The sequence below is a fragment of the Sander lucioperca genome, chromosome 21, assembly GCF_008315115.2.
Source record: "Sander lucioperca isolate FBNREF2018 chromosome 21, SLUC_FBN_1.2, whole genome shotgun sequence".
In the NCBI taxonomy this organism is placed as follows: Eukaryota; Metazoa; Chordata; class Actinopteri; order Perciformes; family Percidae; genus Sander; species Sander lucioperca.
This window is the reverse complement of record NC_050193.1, coordinates 924,824-936,865: the sequence shown is the minus strand read 5'-3', so window position 1 is coordinate 936,865 and position 12,042 is coordinate 924,824. Positions and strand designations below refer to the sequence as shown.

At 39.2% G+C, this 12,042-nt stretch overlaps 2 protein-coding genes and 1 pseudogene across 2 annotated transcripts in view; 1 reads left to right on the top strand and 2 right to left on the bottom strand.

Annotated features, from left to right (window-relative positions):
* LOC116055156 (SE-cephalotoxin-like) overlaps window positions 1-12,042 on the bottom strand; it is a 521,701-nt gene that overhangs the window by 284,283 nt on the left and 225,376 nt on the right. The gene's annotated exons all lie outside the window — the stretch shown is intronic.
* LOC116062301 overlaps window positions 1-12,042 on the bottom strand; it is a 1,036,964-nt pseudogene that overhangs the window by 810,316 nt on the left and 214,606 nt on the right.
* On the top strand, window positions 9,092-11,542 carry LOC116055161 (phenylethanolamine N-methyltransferase-like). Its single transcript, XM_031306966.2, has 3 exons — window positions 9,092-9,366; window positions 10,060-10,270; window positions 10,862-11,542. The coding sequence occupies exons 1-3, from the start codon at window positions 9,195-9,197 to the stop codon at window positions 11,298-11,300; spliced, it is 822 nt and encodes a 273-aa protein (XP_031162826.1). The 5' UTR covers window positions 9,092-9,194; the 3' UTR covers window positions 11,301-11,542.

Sequence of the window (12,042 nt, the reverse complement as noted above, 5' to 3'; positions counted from 1 at the left end):
GTAATGTATGTTTGTTCTAACAGAATGCACCATATTAAAGAACATGTCATAAATATGGTTCATGATTACTTAGTACACTTCAGAAAATGACGTTAAAAAAAAAAAAAAAGAAGTTGGGGCCTAAAATATAGCCTATACACAAAGGTGACCATAGCACCTTATTAAAAAGGAGGGAAATCATGTAGAACTATTATCTATTTTGTATTCAGAAAGGCCCATTGACCATGGTTGATAACATTCTCGATTCCCACCTCCAGCCCCTGACTCCCTCCTTTTTTCACTCTATTTCCCTCAACATCCTTTTGTATAATTTGTTTGCCTCTGCAAATGTGGAGGGTGTTTGAGCCCCATTTCTATTCATCCACATCATCATGTCATCCACTAATTTCATGTAGGCAGCCAGGCAGCCATCGACTGTATGTGGAAACCTGAAATCTTCCAGAATGGTCCCACACAAACGTCGGAACTCTTCATTGGAGACCAGCAACTGCACATCCATGTCACATATGAAGTGGTTGGCATAACGAAGGAGTTCTGGCTCCACTGGGCACAACATATTGACAAACCCTGGGGGAGGGGGGTTGATAATTTACAAGATTTCCAGGAATGCATACTAGATAAAACTTTGCACTACATTGCAAATTACAATACCGGGAGGTGGTGTGGTGTAGAGCACGTCAGGCTTCCCGAAAGGACCAGGAGCATTGTGCTGTTTCCTTATGTCATGGGTATTCCAAAGTCTCCGCTCCATATGCAGTTTGTCCTGAAGTAGACGTAGGTGGGTGTACTGCAGGCAGTTGCTATTTCAAAAGAAATGGAAATACCTATCTTCAGAAATTACTGGATAAGTGAATTCAGAAATACTGGCTAAATTCCAATATCTCCCCCTAAGCCCTGAACCCTCAAAGACAGCCAGCCATCATTCTTAGTTTTTTTTTTTTGTTTTTTTTTTGGGGGGTGGGGGGGAACATAAAGAAATTATGACTTAACAAGGCTGAATCGACTGTGACTGACTTGTTAAGGACCAGTTAAAGTTAAACCAGAGTTGCCAGTTAAAGACACACCAGGCAACATTTTTGCTACAGTAGGGGAATCCATAGGTTGTGTGTACATTGCTTGGTATGCCTTTAACTCAGGGTTCAGGGTTTACAGTTAGGTAGGAAATTGGGATTTAGCCACTGATTTGTTATTTCCAAAGCAAAGACCTCTTGACTTACATGTGCACAGGATTGTCCAGTTCGAGCATGTCAGCCTCTATCATCCCCTAAGAATGTGATATTAAAAAAAACACACACACAATAACTATAGTTGGATAACAACAGTTTATATGTTGTAAACTAAAAGTTATGAGTGCTAAGTGATAAGGCAGTTAGGACTTCTTTTAGAAGATTTAATATGTTTCACCTTGTATCCAAAAGACTAAGTTCTCAGATCCCAGGTATTGTTTTGGTGTTTTGTTCTTGGGGGTGAACTTATCTCTGCCTAAGGATGTTGATGAGTTTGAATGACCAGTGCAAAGCAAAGCAGCAGGAGAAGCCACATTCATTTCATTGGCAATAGAGCTGGTAAGTCCCGCCCCTTCCGTAAAACCCCGCTGGACCTCAAAGTTGAAAAACCGTCAATGCAAGTGAATGGGAGAAAATAATTATTTTCTGGTCCCGTTTGAATTGTGCCATGAATGTGAACATATGTTGTCTGTGAATTTTTTATATAATTTTTCATGTAACGAGTTTGACAGTATATTGCATGATTCTTCGGCTAGCCGTTGTGGAAAAGACAAAACTAGAAAGACTACATGTCGCATATGTGACGTCACCCCATAACGCATTTTCCCTCCATAAATCACGGTGCGATAATCTATGAAGACAGATCGAGATGCCTGTGTGTTTTGTACCCAAATGTCACCATTCAAACAAAATGGGCTGTTCTTTCTTCAGATTCCCGTCTGAAGTAAAAACTAGGAATCGCTGGATAAAACGGATCAGGTATGTGAAAATAGCAAACGTTGACTTACCCACTACTCTGCTAGAAGCTCCTGAAATATTAGCAGGTTTGCCTAGTAGCACTTACGTTAGATCACTTGCGACCTTAAACCCCTCCACATGCCCACACCTGAAGTGGTTTTCACCATGCTCAATTAGTTTGTCCTCTCCCTGAAAGAATGCGGTGAAGTGCACCAAAGACACAGCCATGTTTAGCGGGATCCATGTGCTAGTGGTGGTGACGTATATAAAACGCGTCGAAAGCAGCGAAGAGCTGTAGTCCACAAAGTGCTCTCACACAAAGTCTAACCGTATCAAAATTCTACCCGCTAAATTGAAGCATTCTTTACACGAAAAATTATATAAAAAATTCACACACAACATATGTTCACATTCATGGCAAAATTCAAACAGGTACAGAAAATAATTATTTTCTCCCATTCACTTGCATTGACGGTTTTTCCACTTTGAGGTCCAGGGCGATTAGCGGAAGGGGCGGGACTTACCAGCTCTATAGATCAAGCTGACCAACACTAAATATTATATATATATATATATATATACATAAATGCCTACAGGGCATGTTAAAGATCATGTCATTATGTGGCATTTTTACAACATTTGCTGGAATACCTCAAACCTGGTCAGCCATTTCTTAGTCCATGTCCGTTTCAACATACTGTTGAAGCCTTCAGCTCTCTAAAAAAAAAAGAAATAAAGAAAATATATTTCCCTCCAAAATTAGCAAAAATTCACATCACTGTTAGTATATTAATTAGAAAAAAAACTACCTGGTTGCGCACTGATGTCCCCATTCTGAAGGCTCCAAGTCGCCGCACCTGAAATGCGATCTGCATTTGACCAACAACTAGGTTCTCCTTCCCTCTGTCGCTTCTAATCATTTTGGGACACCCTTAACATATATGAAGACAATCATTGTGTTTTTGGCCTCATCCACATGTTCAATTACTGTCACGAGCACTTCAATAACAAAGAAACTACATTACTCACCTCCCTCTTCCACAACAGTGTCATGGAAATATCTAGCCACAAATTTTTGCTTGCGGTTAGATGTGCCCACTTTTAGCCATAGAAGCCTCTGTGAAAACCTTAGTGCAATGACAGAAAAACTCAAATTGTATATATTTCAAAAATATTGCTTGTGTAGTATTCTATTATTTCATGTATATTGTTTCCTATTATTTAATGTTTACTCTGTATGTGTGCTGTGTGTCTGATATTTTTGCTGCTGCAACACTGTTATTTCCCATTTTTTTGGGATCAATAAAAAAATCTATCTATCTATCTATCTATCTATCTATCTATCTATCTATCTATCTATCTATATGCCTACAACCACTCAGAGAGATGATTGCAGAGAAAAGAGAGTGGGATGCATTACAATTGGAAGCAAAACACGTGTTTACTTCCATCGTGTTGGGGTAAAAAGCCATTTTTTGATTGGCTCCTTATCTCAGGCAAACAGTAACAAGTGGAGATAGACCTACTGGCTAGACTGAGATGCATAGCAGATCAGTATGTGTGAGAACCAGGCTAATTTTACACATCATGTGTTCATAATTTTCAATAGGTTGCTAAACATCCAATGGGAAAGCATGTTTCCCAAGTAATTATCATTCAAATGTTTTAAAAAAAAAAACATATTTGAGATTGCTAGAAAGTATAGGCCTGTATTACAATGGTTCAACCAAGAATAATGTTCAATCCTGTTACTAATGACAACGTTTAAAAGTTGTAATAAAAGCAATGATTAAAAGGCAGCCTTGCCTGCACAGCTTCGCGTATTTCCGCAAGTGGTCTCTGTGGGCTTCTCCGCCTCAACCCCAGTAACTTCAGGAGTCTTCTCAGGTGCCTCTCACTGTTCAATCAAAAACACAAAATGGTGTTTCATAAGCATAAGTGTTTCTGTGTAAGAGCACAGAAGAAATGCTTTGGTATCTAACAACACCCATACCTTATTTTATATCCATATGAAGCCAGTGTTGAACAGATTTCCATCTGTTTAAATCCATTGCTGAAAAGTATCTGGATCAATGCATCCACACAACTTAAGGCAAACACATGAAGGCTAGTCTACAAACTTCATCTGTACTGAAGCCCAATAGCCCGATTTACATTTCAAGAGTGGGAACAGGCCACTACTTAGTATGAAGCATCTTTCGTAATTTAAAGTTTCTGAGATAATCTATCAAAATTACTTGATGAGAACAACATATTGATAAATCTCACACTCATTAGCTTCATGACATCAAGGGGCATGCATAAAAACCTGTGTTAAACTGGACATAGGCCTATAGCGTTTACTTTTACAAAAGTTTCCTTCAACCAGTCTTGTTTGGTTCTAATTAGGTGATTACTTGGTTTGGGAAGGATACTTCTTTCATCTTCATTCTGAGCTGACATTTTGGAAATATCTCTGGAAAACAGACAATTAAACTGTTATTGCAAAGTAGTAGAAAACATGCAGAAGACTTGGACGAATACACAGATCATATCAACTAAATGAAATGTGACTGTATTACTGTGGATAGCAAAGGTTTGGGCACCACTGAAAACAAATCATATTTAAATGTATAATCTTCTCAGCTTTTGAAGCAGCTACTTGATTTTGACATGTGTTTTTATTCCATTGTAGAAAGATTAATATTTCAACTGAAATAACATTTACTGAATTCAGTCCATAAATTTTGTGTGTACATTTAAATAATATTACCTATCTGCGAAAACTCCTACCTAGGGCTATGCACAGTTTCAATGTAAAATACCTATTCCAGAATTGCTAGGCTTACTCTGTGTGCTATGTATTAGTCATTAATTTTATGCACAAAACTTTACAGCCACAAATGAATGCAGAGCGAATTGCTAACTTAAAATTGTATTTAGGTGTTCGAAATCCAATCAAACACATATATAATGGGACAACAACAAGAAAAATAAATGATAACTTGCAAACTCACCGGAGCAGAAGGACGCACACTCACTACAAAGCATGGTCGAAAGCATGGATGTTGTCGGTACACGATCCGTTCTGCCCATGGTTCTGCCTGCACGATCCGTTCTGCACATGCGCAAAATGTTCGTGCATGCGCTGTTATACGAGGATTTACGACACTGCACAATCTGTTCCACAGAGCCAAGCTAACGTTAGTTTAGCTAACGGCTCATTCAGCTAACCGCTAGCTGATTGTAGCGGTCTGCCGTTAGCCTCCACAGGCAAGCTAACGTTAGTATAGCTAACAGCTAATTCGACAACTTTTTGTTTGAGGCTGAGAGAGGTTTTTCTTAGGCCGTTTTGTCTGAGGCTGACAGAGGTTTTTCTGACGCTGTTTGGTCTGAGGCTGACGCCGTTTGGTCTGAGGCTGACAGAGGTTTTTCTGACGCCGTTTGGTCTGAGGCTGACAGAGGTTTTTCTGACGCCGTTTGGTCTTAGGCTGACGCCGTTTGGTCTGAGGCTGACAGAGGTTTTTCTGACGCCGTTTTGTCTGAGGCTGAGGCCGTTTGGTCTGAGGATGAGGCCGTTTGGTCTGAGGATGAGGCCGTTTGGTCTGAGGATGAGAGAGGTTTTTGTGACGCTGAGGCCGTTTCGTTTGAGTCTGACACCTGAGTCTGAGATCTGAGGATGTCCTAAAATGAACACCGTAAGGAGGAGTTCGTTAAAGTATAGCACCTTGACTTTTAGGCCTACTTCCTGTTGCCACTAGGGGGCGCTATGACTTTAAGTAAATATCGGCCTTTATTTGTCCTCAGGGTTGGACTCTTATGAATCCTGAAAAGTTTCGGGCCAATCGGACAATGTACACTCGAGTTACACCCACTTACTTAGGGGAGGGGCGCTGTGACGACTAGCCTATCACAGAATGCAGACACAGTCAGCTACCCAATGAGGATTTTTATTCAATTTTATTCAATTTGTATTGTATAAATTCACATGTACAATGTGCAGCATCCTTTCACAGATGCAGAGCGGTAATTACTACATCACTTCCAGAGTTATTAACGTTATTACGGTGCATAACTCACTGGAACAAAATTGAGCAACGTGTTGCTGGTAAAAAAACACTGATTAAATATGTACATTGAAGCGATTCTGTCGTTAAAGACCCAATGATCACTGTCTGATTCTCTGATATGAATGCCCGCATTGCATTGTGGGATATGGGCTTAGAATGCGTCCCGCTCAGCCCGTGTTCTGTCTTACAGCATAATGTAATATTTCACCGGTAATAAGACCGAAATAATATTATTAAAATAAAGAAATGCATACTATGATAACATCTAAATAAATGTTGATAGATGTAGCGTTATAGTTTTAAAAAATATCAATAAACAACAAAGCAATCCAGCTTCCCTGGCAATAAGACTAAAATAATAACATTAAAAGAAATGCATATAAATCATGATAAGATCTCCTGAATAAATGTTGATTAAAAGAAAATACCATTAATAGCAAAGCTGTAAACAGCGTCTCTGCTGCAGCCGACTGGCAGAAAGAATCGTGCTGTGATCACGAAAGATGCTTCCCACTGAAATACATTAGTTTAAATGATGCTGAGCATCACGAAAAAAAAAACAAACGAGATAAACGTGTCCATGTACATGAATCAATAGATTAAATTACGTGACCATATCACAAACTGCCGTGAGACTGAGTAGGACCACGACAGCAAAGAGCGGCGTGTTAGAGACGAGTGAGAGGACGACCTTGGTAAAAATGGCAAAGTTGCCAAGGTTCCTGGGCTACACCTTTTACTGTTGATATAAATATTCAATAATTCAACAAAGGCAAATTATTATATCATACAACTGTGTTTTTGTTTTCATCTTAATTAGGCTAATTATGATGTTTATGTTTGTAAAAACAACTAGATTATTGTTATAATGTAATTTGTTTTCTTGGCTAATATTATGACAACAAACATAAATGAATACATTTGAGGATTTCTTTCAACAGCTGATTAATGTACTCTAACGAAATATATAATTATATTATTTTTATGTTCCTAAATAAGCTTATCTTTCTTCCTTGAGTTGTATCTGCAAATGGGTACATTCAGCAGCTTTTACAATCCCTTTTCTTACCAAAGGGCATAAACGCTGACTGTTTGCACACTCATAAGTCTTGCCAAAGGGAATTTAACATGCTCTGCATTCACATTCTCCTGGAAAGGAAAACTCTCTACCCCTTTTTGGCTCTAGTCTGACTCTAATTGTAATCTCCAAATATCCTAATTTTAACCAGATTACCTGGCAGAATTCCACATCCAAAATACCTTGTCTCCATTGGACACTATTCAATACAATATTTTTGGGGAAGAGGGTCAGGGTGTGCGCGTATGTGTGTGTGTATTCTGGTTCAGCTGACAGAGATGAGCAAGGTGTTGAGAGACTCCTGGGGAGAATAGGTTTGATTACTACATGGTCACATTCCACATTGGTTCAGCTGCTGCTACGCTGGGAATAGATGGAAAATGAATTGAATCAGGGGATGAGGCTCCCTGTTTAGTCAGCTGGCTGCTGTGGCTAGTGGTTTTAAAATTTAGTAAGCTATTTTAATGGAGCAATGAATAAGCTTTGTCCTATTCCCTGGTACAAAATAACCACAATACTGAAAATCTACAGTGAAGTGTGATGAATTTGTTGACTTTCTTAGTCTGCTGAAACTGAAAATGTATGTCATGTGAGGCACTAATTAGCTAACACTTCATGTAGGAGAGCAAATAAAACACTGAATCTGTAAACCAACTGTGCACCAACAGCAGAAGTCTTTATTATTTTTACAAGGTTCTGTGATTGAAGTCAACAATAAGTCCTTGAAAATGTTTTTCACTTCAATAAAGATAACTATACATGCTGTTCTTGTCATGAGCATCAAGTCGTGGCGGCGCTGCGGTGCAAATTCAACTCTTGTTTAGTACGTTACCGCAAAGATTCCTAGAAAAAATATAAACGTTGGAGGCCATTAATCGGCGGGCAAAGTCCTTGAAATCCATTCTGCAGTTCTTTTCACATTTTAATAGCAAAGATAATTTCAGGCTGGAGGCAACTTGAGGTGCAACTCCCAATACACTTTTGTTTGCAAGCTCACACGGAACATCAAACAAAGTGTTGCTCCCCCAAAAGGCCTCAGGCAATACTGTAACTACAGTCTGCACACGCTGTGTACACACAGTACCATGGTCAAATGCTAACACGCTGCTGGCAAAACGGTTAAGGATGGAAGCCTTGGGTGTGTTACTTAGGCCTAATTGAACGGAGGAAGTATGGTATTCTTTGTTAGCCTGAGTACCTTTAACTGTTCATGTGACATCTCAAAGACAGCCTGATGCTTTGTTTATAGACTAATTGTGGGTGGCTGTTTGCTGTTTGACCGATCAATTCCTGTCGATAAAATATAATAGGGGTAAATCCTGCATACACTTGTAGCTTTTATGTATCTATGTAAGTCATTGTAAGTCGCAAGCACCATGTGAGGAGTCCATTAGTGTGTTGTTATAATAATTACATTATCAAAGGATAGACAGAACCACTGAAGTTATATCAAAGTTTATTTTTTACTTGTGAACATAACAAGGAGCCAGTCTCAGCACTCATCAAAGTAGAGAAATGACTAAAGAAAGCCTCAAACAGCCACTTTTTATAATCAATGATATGCAGGGATAATACAGAGTCAATGTCATCAGTTGTTATCTTCAGTCTGGGAGGGCATGTATGCCCTCAGGAACACATTGTGCTCAGACAAGGACAAAACAGTGGCTCCCATGTTATCTTTTGGGAGCAAGCAGTGTTTTGGTTTCTTAACAATATCCACACAACAGTTTAATTTAACAGAGAGAGAAAAGAGTAATCAGTATATTATTCTATGCAAACAGTTTAATAACAACCAGAGGAAAATTATGTAAATCATAATTTTCCTAACACAGGTCTAGTGTTGGAGGAAGCCCCCCTGATCTGATGGTATCGGCTCCTCAGGACAGGGAACATGAACAGAACAAATGCTATAGGAGTGCAACACTGGCCCAAAAAACAGGATTGCTCTCTCCGCCCATGAAACTCAGAGTAGCCCAAAGCACAGACACACACAAAATGACACAGACACACCCAGACATACACAAGTATATAAGGCGATTGACGGTGCACCTGAAGGCTGACCACTAAACAGGTGTTAGGTAGAGTCACAAAAACAACAGGAGGATGGAAGAAAAGGGAGCAGAGAATGGAGTGGCGAATATGGCAGCCATCTGGCAGGGATTTGATCCTGTAGCGTATCTGCAGAATGAATACACTCCACCACAGGCTGATTTTGAAAGAAAGGACAGCCATGTGTCATGGAGACTGGGATGCCTGCATAGAGCTTTCACTGAAGGTAAGGAGACGGGGTGATGGGTCATGTAAACTTCATTCCAAAAACAGTTTATGCTCAATAAAAAGCCTTTAGATTGAGTTAAACATATTGCCTGATTACGATGATAATCTCTTATGTTGCTGGTGTTTATTAAAATAGGTCATTGGTTGCAATAATAATGTATGTGTATGCTTAATTCAACACTAATAATTAGATTTCTGTCAGAGGCAGATGTTTCAGATGTTGGGAATTTTTGGATACAAACACTTTGTTTCTTCTCCGTTATTCTCACTCTTTTTTTTCTGAAAAAAACATATAATATACCTTAATTCTATTTATTATATAGATTAAAGGTGGGTCCAAACACTGTTCAAACCCAAAGATCTTTGTTTTTCTAGAACTCAAGATTTCCACACATACCAAACATGTCAGGCTGAATTAAAGGGACAACTGTATAAAATGTCAAATAAATGTGTTTATTTTGAATTTGGTGCCAACAAAAATGTGATCTGGAATTAAGTTCTTCATTCAGAAATTTGATATAATCTCAGCAAATTGGTGCAACAAGTGATTCCAGAATACAGTCTGTGACACTGTCCATAATTATAACAGTGTGAAGGATTTTTTTTTGCATATTAATCAAGGCATTTTGGTAAAGGACTCTCAATTAGCTCTTTCTCAGAGTCTTACTGTACTTCTCTCTTACCTTTCCAGGCAATGTGAGTGGTGAGCTGCTGGTGGACATAGGTTCAGGTCCCACCTTGCACCAGGTGATGAGTGGCTGTGAGGCTTTCAACAAGGTGCTCCTCACAGATTTCCTGGAGGTCAACAGGCAGGAGCTGAGGTGCTGGCTCCAGGACGAGGGAGGCTGCAGCATGGACTGGACACCCTTCCTACAGCACGTCTGCAAGCTGGAGGGACGACAGTACGACCAGATCCCTAGAAACTCCGTTTTAAAGACTTGAGATATCTTGAAATATCAGTCACTATGAATGACTCGATGTTTAACTAGTATCATCATCAGGATATGGTTTATATTTGTAATGTAAGGTGTTCTATAGAGAGAAAATAAGAATGCTACTCCTTTCACTTTACATTGATTTTTACATAGCATTCTAGAGTTCCTTTTTCTACTTTCTCCCTCCTTGTGGTAACACCGTTTTCCTTCATAATTGGTTTCATTGGTTCATCATCTTTCAAGGGTCACAAGATCTCACTTTTTTTTTTTGGCCCTCTTCTTGAGCTATGAGTCATTGTACTATGCCTACTGTGACAATAATAAAAGTGCAAAGTACAGCTGAGGCTGATGACAATATTATTATTTGGTCATAATGCAGTAAGTTATGGACACATTTAGATTGCTGACCTGGTGCTACTGTAGATGAAAAGTCTGAGTAGGAAGTCAGTAGGATACAGGATACACAGTATTAATTACATAACTAGTGCAGGTAAATGGTGTGTGCCTTTACAATAGCTGTTTTTTTTATCTAATTTGGTGATTCATTGTCTCTAACAGGCCCTCAGCGTGGACAGAGAAGGCTGCCAGGCTACGTCAGGTCATCATGGACATTGTCCCCATTGACGTGCACTCCCCTCAGCCTCTGGCCCTTGACGTCCTTCCTTCAGCAGGGGCCGACTGTCTCGTGTCCTGCTACTGTCTGGAGAGTGCCAGCCCTGACCTGGCTGCCTTCACCAGGGCCCTGGGCAACATTGGGAGGCTCCTACGTCCCGGTGGCCACCTCCTGCTCATCGGATCTCTGGGAATGAGTTACTATAATGGGGCGCCTGGGCTAAAGATCCCTACGATTCCAGTGAATGAGGCCCAGGTCTGTGCTAGTTTGAAGGAGAGCGGCTACACCCTGATCATGCTGGAGGTTTACACATGGCCTCAGGACACAATTGGGTTGAACGATGACTCGTCTGGGGACTTTTTTGTAAATGCAATAAAGGAGTAAGTGTGAGAAAAGAGGATAGATAAAGGCTATTATATATTAGGCCGAGGTAAATGCAAAGTGTAGCACATTAAACAATGAGAAAATGGGCTACTGGTGATGCTAATTATACTACTCACACATATTTGTTTTTTTGGGGATGAGAGAATGTTTTGATTCTGATCTTCAATCATTTCAATTGTTTTCAAACTGACTCTTAATGGAAAAAATGCAAAGAAAAAAAACATGTAAATGAAATATTTCATTTAATTTCCTTGGTCCAGTTACAATGTCTTTTCTGAGGGTGAATAAGGAGACGTTTCCTTTTTCTTTCTATTAGAAATGTAATTACACATTGCCCCATGCAGTTCAAACACAGCAACTACAGCATCAAGAATGTAACGCTTCCATTTTTTTGATGATGAGTTGCGTGTTGTTTTGTAATTTCTGATAATATGAATAAAGATGCTAAAACAATTTGTATTTCATGTTTTCTTATCTCAGGCTTATATTGCATAACAGCATTATATTGATCCAAACTTATTGTTGATATTAAAAGAAGATGGGGGCAGAGATTAGTGGAAGCAGTTTAAATTTCATAATATAGCTACAAAATTGTTTATTTTAAAAGTATTGATTATCATGGCAGACAAATCTCACAACTGGTGGACGATACCACATTCTTTTTAAATAGCAAAACAGAAGTTTCTCATACTTTATCTGACATTGATACATTTTCTGAAGTATCTGGCTTAAATATCAATTT

What these genes read in the sequence shown, in the direction of transcription:
- LOC116055161 (XM_031306966.2), top strand. Translation starts at nt 9,195, where the DNA reads ATGGAAGAAAAGGGAGCAGAGAATGGAGTGGCGAATATGGCAGCCATC. An exon ending in GCATAGAGCTTTCACTGAAG is followed by an intron (nt 9,367 to 10,059) that starts GTAAGGAGACGG and finishes TTACCTTTCCAG; the next exon opens with GCAATGTGAGTGGTGAGCTG. An exon ending in TGCAAGCTGGAGGGACGACA is followed by an intron (nt 10,271 to 10,861) that starts GTACGACCAGAT and finishes TGTCTCTAACAG; the next exon opens with GCCCTCAGCGTGGACAGAGA.